The sequence below is a fragment of the Seriola lalandi genome, unplaced genomic scaffold (genome assembly GCF_002814215.2).
Source record: "Seriola lalandi dorsalis isolate HSWRI2012SDOR001 ecotype SW California unplaced genomic scaffold, Sedor1 jcf7180002054925, whole genome shotgun sequence".
NCBI classification, from domain to species: domain Eukaryota; kingdom Metazoa; phylum Chordata; class Actinopteri; order Carangiformes; family Carangidae; genus Seriola; species Seriola lalandi.
This window is the reverse complement of record NW_019525477.1, coordinates 682,464-695,820: the sequence shown is the minus strand read 5'-3', so window position 1 is coordinate 695,820 and position 13,357 is coordinate 682,464. Positions and strand designations below refer to the sequence as shown.

General features: G+C 48.8%; 1 protein-coding gene across 1 annotated transcript; it reads right to left on the bottom strand.

Annotated features, from left to right (window-relative positions):
• Window positions 1–12,306: 12,306 nt before the first annotated feature.
• LOC147817645 (uncharacterized) lies at window positions 12,307–13,140 on the bottom strand. Its single transcript, XM_087170008.1, has one exon. The coding sequence runs from the start codon at window positions 13,138–13,140 to the stop codon at window positions 12,307–12,309; it is 834 nt and encodes a 277-aa protein (XP_087026134.1).
• Between the last annotated feature and the right edge of the window lie 217 nt (window positions 13,141–13,357).

Genomic DNA, 13,357 nt, shown 5'->3' with positions numbered 1-13,357 from the left:
CTGTTTTTGCATAAGGCTCAGTGAAGGAGTGCACATAGTCTACTTGAATACTCTCAGACTTCATAGTGTGGGGGGGGGGGGCTATAGTTAGAGCAGCAAGCTAATGACTGGACAATTGTTATGGTTTCATGGACTGAATCTGCCCAAGACGCCAGACCGTGAAAGTTGTGGACAGCTCACAAGAGTTAATAGGTGTGAGAAAGAAGAAATGGATCATCTGTCAATCTCTTGTCATGCCCCCACTCTCCTGTTCTACCACATCCCAAAGGTTTGCTGTTGTATTCAGACATGGTGACTGGGGAGGCCACTGGAGTTCACTGAACTCAAAATTTGCTTAATGAAATGGTGCGTCGTCATGCTGGAGGCACTGGAAGATGGTAAACTGTGGCCATTAAAGGATGCACATGGTCAGCAACAACACTGAGATAGACTGCTGCATTCAAAACATTGGTTGATTGGTATTAAAGGGTCCAAAGTGCCAAGAAGCATTCCCCACACTATTACACCACCATCACCAGCAGCCTGGACTGTTGACACAAGGCAGGTTGGCTCCATGGATTCACGCTGTTGGCGCCTAATTCTGTCCGTACCATCTGCGGCCTCAGCAGAAATCCAGATTCATCAGACCAGCCTGTGTGTTTTTTCCAGTCTTCAACTCTCTAGTTTTGGTGAGCCTGAGCCCACTGCGGCTTCAGATTTCTGTTCTTTGCTGACAGGAAGGGAATCCGATGTGGTCCTCTAGCCCGTCCTCCTCAAGGTTGGATGCGTTGCTGTTACTGTATCCGAGTCACCTTTTGTTTTTCCGCAGCAGTCAGTTACAAAAATTCGAGAGACTGTTGTGTGGGAAAATCCCAGGATATCAGCAGTTATTCTGACTCAAACCAGCCCGTCTGGCACCAACAATCATGCCACCCCCCCCCCCTCCATTCTGATTCTGCACCGCTGCCACGTGATTGGCTGACTGGATAACTGCGTCAATAAGCAGGTGTACAGGTGGTCCTACGTCGGTTTCGTAAATGTATTATTGTTTTTAAATGAGCTTCACTGGAGAATTAAATATGTGTAACTACTGTGTGACAAATGCATCTTTATTTACACATGCACGCACACGCACACACACTGTGCCTTCATGAGTGTAGAAAACTGTTTATAATGTTTATTTGCTTTGAGGAGCTAATGAGCATTTTGTTATTGTTAAAGTACCACCCCCCCTCACCCCCCACCCCAGTCAGTTTACTTTAGTTCATCTTTGCATGACACTGTGTGAGTGACCTGCCATCCTCGTCCATAATCATCAGTCATGAGTGGGCAGTGAGTGGTGACTGTCAGCCATGTCAAGATGGAAAATAATGTGCAGCCGTGACAAGTGGTGTTTTTTTCTTCCCTCTTCTCTATTTTGCATGAAAATTTTCAGCTTAAATGCATCTCATCTTTCTTTCAGTGCATTTTTTCAGTATTGTCTTCCTCGTCTTTCAATAGTGTTTCCTTCAGATATTTCTTTCAGTGCTTTCTTCCTTTCTTATAATCTTTTTCTTACTTTTTTTTCTTTTGATAAAGCTCAAGGATTTCTGGGCCTAAATGCAGCCATACACAAAAGGCAGATAGGTAATAAGTGAAGATGCTTTAATAACAAAGAATGTCCAAACCTTGCAGGCGGGCATCAGGAAACTAAACGCAGGTGCAAAACAGGAAGGTACTCAGGAACATGAACGGCAACAAAAAGTGAAAATCCAAATACAGGTAATTGCTGCAGAACACGAGGGAACACGGGAAACAGAGCAGGAACAAAACAGACTAACTGGCAAAGACTGAGGAGCAGACAGAAACTGTTTCTCACCTAGTTCAGACTCCCACACTTGGGACTTCGAACTTGTCAAGTTCAACTCAGAAGTCCAGACTCCTGAGGACAGGGGGACCATTTGCAATTGGAACAGCAGCGTTCCCCTTAATATCAGCGGCTCAGCTCAGCACTGCTGATTACGCTTTACACAAAGAATCAAAACTAAAAGCCCCACAAAAACTTCTTCAGGGAGTTCAGTGAGTGTACTGAAATATAGGCTTCGTATCCAATCTGTGATGTTTATTATAAATCGAATGAAATTTAATATAGACCACACTGCCTCTGTTCATTTTCATTTATATATATATATTTTTTTTTTTTTCTCTTGAAATGTGGTGGAATAAGAAGCCCACAGAGGCAGCTGTGAAACTGTCAAACATCATGTATCTATTCAGCTTCATCTTCTCAGCCTAACAAGCAGCAATAAATATTATATTCCAACTCAAGAGACCAAATTTCATCTTCCGAAAGGAATTTTATCATATATCAAAATGCCACAGACGACAGAGCCCCCGGTCATCTCGGGAGCTGGGCAGCGAGCAGTTGATATGACGCCCAATCTCACCCAGCAGACATTATTTGGATAAACTGACCACATACTCAAAATCTACTGTAAATGGTCACTTTCTCGTCTGAAAAATAACAAAAAACCGATCTCTGCCATTGCCACTGTTTGGTGCGAAAAATCATTCTGGGACAATCAGCCGTCCCAAGTCCACACGTGTCGCGTCCAGATTCATCCTTGATAAAACACGGGGAGCGAGAACACTTCTGAATATTTACTCTAGATGCAGACTTTGAGTTGGAACTGCACTCGTGCTGAGACTGGTGATGTTTCACAAGTCCTCAAGAACACAAGCACGGAGCTGAGAAACGGCTAGAGACTTGAATACACAAGGAGGCAAGGGTAATGGGGGACAGGTGAAACACATCAGGGAGGGGCTGACAATCACAGGGGTGAAACTTGAAGTAAAACAGCCAACAGACACACAAGGAAGGAACAAGGAAGTAAGTTTCCGTTTTTCAGTTATTCATTGCTGCTGTAACTCAAGAATCTATCTTTCTATTTATCTATCTATCTATCTATCGTCTATCTATCTGTCTGTCTGTCTGTCTGTCTGTCTGTCTGTCTGTCTTTCTTTCTTTCTTTCTTTCTTTCTTTCTTTCTTTTGTCAACTACTTTGGAACACGAGCTATTCCCCATTCACCACAGCTCCTGTTCAAGTTAAATGAAACTGATCAGGCAGATACAGATCGCACTTCCCTTCCCTTTCTCTCCATCTCTCTCCTTTTCCCTTGCATAGTCTTTTTTTCACCACCCACTCACCCTCTCCTCTCTCCCTGATCTCTCCTCCACCCCCCACCCCTCTCTTTCTCTCTTTTATATCTCACGCATGGAATTTTAATTCTCCACCAGTCCTACTCTAACCCCGTGTACATCTAACAGAAAGTGATAGGGCAGAACCACATAGCGTGTGGGAAACGCCGTGTTGCTCAGCGAAAATGGACCGATGATATATTCATCTCGGCACAGGGAACAGGGACCTTGTGTTACAGAGAGAGAGTCTAATTCTACTAAGTTAGTTTGGTGCGATGCTATGTGTGGGTGGACATATGTGTGAGCTGACTGAGTGTGTGTGTGTGTGTGTGTGTCTGTGTCATATCATTCAACTGCCGGCTTCTTCAACTGTGACACCCTCCATAAAAGCCATTGCGTGCCAGAAAGCAGCAACAAAACACGTTGCTGTTAATGCATTTGTCTCTCTCTCTGTCTCTGTTGTTGTTCTCCGTGCGCTTCATCAGACTCCCTCTTCTTCCATGACATGTCTCCAAACTCATTCTGTGTCAGCTGATCGCCATGGTGCTTTTAAAATGTAGGCTATTAACAGCAACTCATTTAAATATACTCTATATGATAATAAGCTAACTCAATTTAACTTGATAGGTTGATTGTTTACTTACTGACTGTTTAATTACCGGCTGGTCCATAGAAGAACATCTTGGTCATTAGTAATGATATGATTGCTGCTGAGCAAAACTGAAAATGGCACTTGTTAAACTGCTATCTTCTTCATTGACTAATCTTTCCCTGTATAATAATAATGATAATAATACATTTTATTTAAAGGCGCCTTTCTTGGCACTCAAGGACACCGTACACAGTTACACAAATTGAGATTAAAAACATATTAAGAATTAATTAACAACAATAAAAATGAAATATAAAAATAAAAACAATACAAAAGTGACAGTAGACAGTAGCAATGATGGTTGGAGTGGGACCAAACAGCTCGCAGACAGTGGATTCAAACGAGCTGGAGACGGGCAAATTATCGCGAGACCTCCTCCCCGACCGGAGCCACGGGGTTGACAGACGTAAACAAATCCACTAGGAGTGGATTCAACCAGCCGGGAGAAGTCGCTGGGCTGTTGCCATGTCTCGGCCCTGTCTCTTATACACATCTCAAGGTCCGATTAGGTTTATAGAAACTATAAAATAAGTCAGAACTTCTGAAAAGTTGAAAAAAAAAATTAAAAGTTAAAAAGTTAGGTTACCGGCGAGCAGCGGCAGCAAGTTGCGCCAGCGTTCACTCTTGTTGCCATGGTAGCTGTCATTTATGAAGCAACAATTATTCTCTCTTATATGCGGGTACCAGTCACTGACTATACAGAATAAGAAGAGCCGACAATTGCTGGCATGTTCTATCATCTACGTTTTCTGATTTTTCTGTTTTTTTTTTTTTTTTATATAGTAACATTTTATTTGACGTTTCCACTTTTTCCAGCTAATTTCCTGAAAGAAAATTCTCATCATTTCCTAGAAATGAGCTGGTATTTATTTGATATTTCCAAGAAAGGCCTGTGCAATTTTGTAGAAGTTACCAGGGGAATGGAAGACCAGATTGTTCAAGCAGGTTTATAATAACTGTAGCAGAGTTATTTCCATTTCCCTCATAATTTCTACCAAATTGCAAAATTGGAGATATTCAAGTTTTGAGGAAAGAACAAGGACATTATGTATTAGGTAAGAATAAAATAATTCATAAAATGAGGACAATGTCCATCAGAGTAACAAAAGACAGACTGACAAAAGTTTTAACTGTTAATTGAATAGCAAATTTGCTGCATTGATTTTCTGTATTTTACAGATCAGGTTGGTGGACATTAGGTAGAAATATGTCTGTAAGTATAACTGCTGAGCTGGTGAAACCCTACAACATGGAGTATAATTCATTAAGAAGAAACAGGGGAATATACATGCCAGTTTATCCACTCCCACTTCCCATTCTGCCACACCTCCTAATCAGCTTCACTGTCGCCACCAGTTGCCCCCAGCTGCAGTCGATCCCCAATCAGACCCTTATATATACATCCCCGGTTCACTCGCTCCTTGCCAGATTGTTCTCAGCGTCATGCTTGACTTTCCAGCGATTATCCCCGGACTGACTTCCTGTTTTCGACTCTGCTTGCCCCTGACCATCCTGCCTTGTCTCTGCCCCAGTAAATACCTTAGCCTTCTGTCCCCGACCACGAGTTCTGCCTGTGCGATTCCTGGTTCCCGTCTGCTCGTCCCTGTGGCTGTTAGGCGTTTTCCAGTTCCCTCGACGACATCTCCAGCCTGCTCCCTAACGCTCGGCACTGCCAGCCCCAGCCTTCAGGTCCAAGAACTTTCCCCTGTGTGTGTGAGTGCAGTCACCTTGCTCCACTCACCGGACCCGCGGCTCTCCAGCCCCGGACCCCATCCTCGACTCCTCGTACCCACCTGTGTGTGTTCTATCTGCTGGTATTTCAATAAAGGTCATTTCCAACTATCCCTCTGTTTGGTTGTGCTGCCCGTGGGTCCTATCACACCCCGTTACAGTACAATCTGGCCAGTCATGGACCCAGCACACCTCCTCAGCACCGAATCGCTTCGAGAGGATTGAGAGCGCCCTCCAGCAGCATGAAGCCATGATTGTCACCTCACAAGCTGAAGCAAGACGTTCAGCAGCAGTCCATGAGCAGGCGCTAACAGCTTTAGCCACCCAGATGCAGCAGCTAATGACCGCCTTGAACCGGGCTCCTGTTCGAGATCCTTCCACAGCTCCACCGACTCCTGCAGCCTCACTGCCCAGTGACGTCCCGGAGCCCTGGGTGGGAACCCCAGAAAGGTATGAGGGGGACCCTGAGACCTGTGGTCCATTCCTGACGAACTGTTACCTTTTGTTCTCTCTGTAACCCCGCACGTTTGCTTTTGAGGAGGCTAAGGTAGCCTTTGCTATCAACCACCTGACGGGAAGGGCTCGTCTCTGGGGAACCGCTGAGTGGGAGGTGCAGGCTACAGCCTGCACCTCCCTTCAGCTCTTCTCCGGGGAGACGCAGCACGGAGTCTGATAAGCATGCCTCAGGGCGACCACACGGTGGCTGACTTTTCCATAGACTTTCGTACCAAGGCTCGCCAGAGTGATTGGAATTCTGCAGCGCTGTGCGATGCTTTTCTTCACGGATTAGGCTCCAGCTGGTCTTCTGCAGCCCCTGCCAGTGCCTCATCGCCCATGGTCTCACATCTTTCTGGACTTCGTCACTGGTTTGCCCCCGTCAGATGGCAACACAGTTATCCTCACAGTGGTGGACAGGTTCACGGATTAGCTGAATATATTAAAGATGAACTGGTGCCGCACAACCTCCCGTCTACGCTGGACGAGTTGATTGCGCTGGCGACGAGATTGGACCTTCGGATCCAGGCACGGAAACGAGAAAAGAGGCAGAGTGGTCCGACTCGTTCCCCGTCTGCTACTCCTCAGGTCTCCTTCTCCTCCATCAGCTCCAGTGCCTCAGCAGAGTCGCTTTCCGGAGGTCCTGAGCCCATGCAACTGGGCCGCACCAGTCTCACTTCAGAGGAGCGGGAGCTTCGTTGGCATGGTAATCTGTGCATGTACTGTGGCCAGACCATTTTTTCTGCCACTGCCCAGTAAAAGACAGCTCTCACCAGTAAGGAGGGGATTTCTGGTGAGCCCGGCTTCCACGCAACATTCCCTCAACCGTCGACCCCTATTCCAGGTCAAGCTTCTCCTCCCTGATGGGCCCCAGACCGTCTCCACCTTCATTGACTCCGGAGCTGATGCCAGTATCGATGAGGGGCTGGTTCGCCAGTTGGGGCTCGGCCGTGTTCCTCTGCCTCACCCAGTTCCTGCCAGCGCCCTTGACGGACACCTCCTGGGAACCGTCACCCACCAGACCACGCAGGTTCGCGTTCTCATATCTGGAAACTACCATGAGACAGTTCAATTTCATATCCTCAACTCTCTACACATTCCCCTGATTCTGACCCATGGCTTCGTCAGCACAATCCCCAAATAGACTGGACTACTGGGGCCATACGGGGGTGGAGCTCATCTTGTCATCTGTTTTGCCTGAAACAAGCAGCCTCACCTCCTTTCTCGCCACCACCCAGCACCGTTCCAGACGTGACTGGAGTTCCCTCGGTGTATCACGACTTCCGAGAGGTCTTCAACAAGGCCAAAGCCACGTCTCTGCCTCCTCACCGGCCCTATGACTGTGCCATTGACCTCCAGCTTGGCATGTCCCCTCCCAAGGGACGTCTGTACTCCCTGTCAGCCCCTGAAAGAAAGGCCATGGAGACATACATTAATGAATCCATGGCGGCCGGCATCATCCGTCCCTCTTCTTCCCCTGCGGGGGCAGGATTCTTCTTTGTGGAAAAGGAAGACAAGACTCTGAGACCCTGTATAGACTATCGGGGGTTGAATGACATCACTGTTAAGAACTGCTACCCCCTTCCACTCATCTCTTCTGCCTTCGAGCTTCTCCAGGGGGCCACCATATTCACCAAGCTCGATCTCCGCAACGCCTATCATCTGGTCCGGATCCGAGAGGGCAATGAATGGAAGATGGCCTTCAACACACCCACTGGTAATTACGAGTATCGCGTCATGCCCTTTGGTTTAACCAACGCCCCGGTCGTGTTCCAAGCCATGGTGAACGACGTGCTGAGGGACGTGCTGAACCGCTACATTTTCGTCTACCTAGATGACATCCTTATCTTCTCAAAGTCCTGCGAAGAGTACATCCACCATGTACAGACAGTCCTACAACGGCTCCTCGAAAACTCACTTTTTGTTAAGGCAGAGAGGTGTGAGTTCCACGCCTCCACCGTTTCCTTCCTGGGGTACATTGGGGCTGAAGACAGCATACGGATGGATCTGGCGAAGATATCAGCGGTTGCCTCCTGGTCAGTCCCGAGCGACAGTTTATTATGGAGGTGGACACCTCCAACGTGGGAGTGGGGGCTGTCCTATCCCAGCGTGCAACCTCGGACCAGAAAATTCACCCCTGTGCCTTTTTCTCTTGACATCTGTCCCCTGCCGAGAGAAATTATGACATCGGCAACCAGGAGCTCCTGGCTGTCAAACTGGCATTAGAGGAGTGGCGGCACTGACTTGAGGGGACCAAGCAACCTTTTCTGGTATGGACTGACCATATGAACCTTGAGTACAACCATACGGCCAAGAGACTTAACTCTCGTCAGGCCCGATGGTCCCTTTTCTTCACCCGCTTCAACTTCTCCCTCTTCTACGTCAAGCATGACGCCTTGTCATGCCAGTTCCAGGGAGAAACAGACTTTGCCTTGGGGCCCGACCCGATCCTCCCTGCTCCCTGCGTTGTCGCTACCCTTACCTGGGAAATCGAGGAGAGGGTGAGGTCCGCCACCGAGGGACAGTCTGGACTCAGTGCTTGCCCCCCAAACCGCCTGTTTGTTCCTCCAGCCCTGAGGTCCAAGGTGCTTCAGTGGGTCGCCCTCGCATCAGGCTCCATCTGGTCTTCTGCAGCCCCTGCCAGTGCCTCATCGCCCATGGTCTCACATCTCTCTGGACTTCGTCACTGGTTTGCCCCCATCAGATGGCAACAGTTATCCTCACGGTGGTGGACAGGTTCAGCAAGATGGCCCACTTTGTGCCCCTGGCCAAACTACCATCGGCCAAGGAAACTGCCCAGCTGGTCCTGCTCTATGTCTTCTGCCTGCATGGTCTCCCTGTCGATGTGGTGTCCGACCGGGGGCCCCAGTTCTCCCTGGTTTTTTGGATGGAGTTTTACATTCTGATGGGAGCCGCTGCCAGTCTCTCCTCCGGGTTCCATCCCCAGTCTAACGGGCAGACTGAGCGGACGAACCAGGAGATGGAGACAGCCCTTCGCTGTATGGTCTCCCGGAATCCGTCTTCCTGGTCGCAGCAGCTCCTGTGGGTGGAGTATGCCCATAACTCCCTCACCAGCTCTGCCACAGGTCTCTCGCCCTTCCAAGGTGCCTACGGTTACCAGCCACTGCTCTTCCCAGCCTTGGAGAAGGAGGTTTCCTGTCCGTCAGTCCAAGCCTATGTCCGCCGCTGTCGCCATCCCACCTTCCATGTGTCCAGAGTGAAGTCGGTCAGAGAGAGTCCGTTGGTACCCACTCCACCTCCCCCTCAGCTCATCGATTGTGGTCCAGCCTTCTCCGTCCAACGCTTTGTGCACTCTCGTTTCCGTGGCCGTGGGGTCCAGTATCTGGTCGACTGGGAGGGAAGAAAGGTCCTCGATACCGGCTCGTCACATCCTTGATCCTCGCATCATTGCTGATTTCCACCAGTGTCACCCCGACCAGCCCAGTAGGACATCAGTGCCCCCTAGGAACCTTCGTCGGAGAGTCCTCCCGGCTCTTCCACCCCTGTCTCTTATACACATCTTGGACCAGCTCCCAGGAGTTTTAGGCCCGCCTCCCACCCGGCGTGGTGGCTCTTTTGGGACATGGGGAGCCATCCCTTGAGGGGGGGGTTCTGTCACAGCTAGCTATGCCGATTTTTTCACTCTCCACTCTGCCACACCTCCTAATCAGCTTCACTGTCTTCACCTGTTGCCCCCAGCTACAGTCAATCCCCAATCTCACCATTATATATACATCCCCGGTTCACTTGCTCCTTGCCAGATTGTTCTCATCATCGCGTCATGCTTGACTTTCCAGCAATTATCCCCGGACTGACTTCCTGTTTTCGACTCTGCTTGCCCCTGACCATCCTGCCTCGTCTCTGCCCCGGTAAATACCTTAGCCTTCTGTCCCGACCACGAGTTCTGCCTGTGCGATTCCTGGTTCCCGTCTGCTCGTCCCTGTGGCTGTTTGGCGTTTTCCAGTTCCCTCAACGACATCTCCAGCCTGTTCCCTAACGCTTGGCACTGCCAGCCCCAGCCTTTGGGTCCAAGAACTTTCCCGTGTGTGTGAGCGCAGTCACCTCGCTCCACTCACCGGACTCCCGGCTCTCCAGCCCCGGACCCCATCCTCGACTCCTCATGTGTGTGTTCTCTCTGCTGGTATTTCAATAAAGGTCATTTCCAACTATCCCTCTGTTTGGTTGTGCTGCACGTGGGTCCTATCACACACCGTTACACATGAAGGTGTTTTCGGATCTGACACTATCAGCAGGACGCTCTAGCTAAGGTTTGCTTAGGCCTTGGCACCAAGATGACTTGGTTACTGTGAGGGAACAATCACGGCCATGTTCTAAACAAAACCAATGCTGACTGTTGGACAAAGATGGGAAACAAACAGCTATTTATAGCATTAAAGCTTAATGTTTTGATGTCCCGTCTGTAGCAGCCCTTGGCATCAATAATTGCAGCGTTGAGTTCGACAGGCACGTATTTTATTATCCGTCAGTACCGTGAAACTAAAAAACAGCAGCAAGAAGAAAAAGAACATAATTCATCGCATATCAAAATACACATAAGCATTTAAAATTCACGCCAAACACAACGTCAACCGGCGAACACTTCTCTATCTTAAAAACACACATTCATCATCGCATCGGCCACAATAATACTCAACATTTACATAAACCTACAAGTTTCATAAACCCACTCACCATAACAATACGAAACTCAACTTTAAATAAATCAAACAATACAAAATGATCAATAACACACCTCTCTTCGCCTACCAAGGGTGCAAAATTGGCCCCATCAGCCGGCAACAGGCATCCGATCTCGGATAACAGCACAAATCTCCACTCTAATTCCCCCGATCGGCAACCAATGTCCAGCAACATCCCATCGTGCAGCAAAAGTGGCGTCTGACGTCAGCATTCACCTTCCTCCTTTCACCTCAGGAGGTGCGCCAAACCCTGGAATGTAAACAATAGGCGGCATCCGACTCTGGTGGCCACTTACACCGTCCATCCACTCTGACCTCCTCCCTGTGTGCACCTTGTCGATCTATAATAACATCTGTCACAATCCATTCCGGTCTCCTGCCTGCTTTTCCAATTCACCTGCACCCAGTAATTTTCCACTCACCTCCACTCACCTGTTTGCTCTGCCTCCTCATCAGTCACCATGGTTTTCTCCCACCTTCCACACCTGCTCCTCATCAGTAATCAACCCTGGATATAAGCACCAACCTCTTGACACTTACTGCCAGATTGTTCTTCGCGTCATGCAAGTCTTTCCAGCACTTTTGTCCGGACTGATCTCCCGTTGCGGACTCTGCCTGCCTTTGACCTGCTCGTCTGTCTCAGCCTTGGTAATCACCTCAGCCTTTCGTCCCTGACCACGAGTTCTGCCGGAGCGTCTCTGGTGTCTGTCTGCCTGTTTCCCTGGCTGTTCGGTGATTCCCCCAGGTGATCTGTTTCCCTGCCCCTGCTCACCTGCCTCCGGATCTACTCAGCATTCCTCCACGCTTCGTGCTGGTATCCGCTCGCCTGCCATCCTGAGTGTTACCATAGCTGTGAGTACCTGGCATTTCATTCTCAATGGTGCTGTTCTCTGGTCCCGGTTCTGCCTCCCCGAACCGTGCTCCCCGCCACAGACTCTCCCCCTGAACTCTGGACTCATTCACTCCTGCTCATCTGCCATATTGCTTGCTGTGAATTGTTCAATAAAGATCATTACAAATTATCTCTTGCCGTTGTGCTGCATTTGGGTCCTACACGAGCCTGTTTCAACATCAACCGTCCTCTATTGTTTGTCATAATTACTACAGACACCACAGGACGTTGTCACTTGAACATAAATATATGTTGTTATATCTGTTCTCACTCCAATTCTACTGTATGAAAGCTCTTTAAGGCAGTTGTTACAATGAACAGCCTCCTCATTCATTATATCACAATTTAAACAAAGGTTTAAGGTTTTTGACTTTGTTGATTCACAAATTTAAAGTTTTATTTGTGTATTTCAACTTTAAATTAGCAAAAAATGAACAAACAAAAAAAGAAATCACCTTTCAATTATTTTGGATTGTGGGAGAAACAGGAGGAAACCCACATGGTTAGGCTAAGGAAGGAAAAAGAAGGGAAGGGTTTTTAAGGAAGGGGGTGGGGGTGGTGAAAAGGGTTAGGCTAAGGAAGGGAGGGAGGGGGTAAGGGTTAGGCTAAGGAAGGGAAATGGGGAGGGTAAGGAAGGGAGAGGGGCTGGCAGGACATGGAGGATCAGGCTGGTCCAGATCACTGGTGCTTGGACCAGATGGGCGGGAGGCGGGTGTACGATGACGTAGCAGAGGCCGGCTGGAGTTTGCAGACGGGGGCTTTAGCTGATCTGCTGATGGCTGGGAGGCAGGTTGGCCTCAGCTCAGACTCAGTGGTGTTGATCCTGGTTGAATCCTGTGTGCGGGGCCTTGGAAACACTGCCACTCTCCTGCAGTATTTTTCAGGGATCCCGATGAACCTCAGCTCCATCAGCGTCTCCTCTGCAATCTCATGGAGGCACATACGTCGCTGTTCCTCTATGATCAGCTGATTGGCTGCACTGATGCTCTGTCTTCGCCTGGACATTGCTGACTGCTCACGTTCCCACAGCTGTTGGTGGACAGTCTTGCGCAGCACTCTCTGACGTAGCTTGTCTTCCTCCTCCTTCTGTCTGAGTATTGTCCTCAGCAGAGCTTCCTCTCGTTCTTTCATCACAGCCAGCTCTTTCTCTCTCTGGGCCCTCAGTCTGGATCTCAGCAGCTCTCCCTCCCGCTCCTCTCTCCTCTGCTCCTCGGCCCGTACAGTCTCAGCATTGAGTTTCATCTGCTGACGCTGCTGGTTCTTTCTCCTCTGGTCGAGGTCTTCCAGGTCGACTCTCTCCTGGTTCTCTCGGAGCTGATGTCTCTCCATTTGACGCTGTCTGCCTTGAGCCGTCTCTCCCTCTTGAGGCATGGCCAGGGAGATTTCAGGTTTCTCCGGTGGACTTGGTTTAAGGCTCCCAAACAGGGTGTCATCCACCTGTAAGATGGGAGCCAGTGTACGGTAGCGGTATCGTGTGCTCCTTGAGCTCCTTGAGTTGGATGCTTTTCTCATCGTCCTCAGGTATTGGATTCCAGGGAAACACAGAATGAAGTACTTTGAAAAAAAACCTTTTGTCGTTCTTCACTTCACCAACTGACGCAAGAGAAATGTTTCCTTCTAAATGTAGCTGCTAGAACCAAAATCAAAGGAAGCTGATGACATCACTGTTCATCTGTGTTCAAAGCCACATTCTGAGACTCACTGATGACATCACTGTTCATCTGAGTTC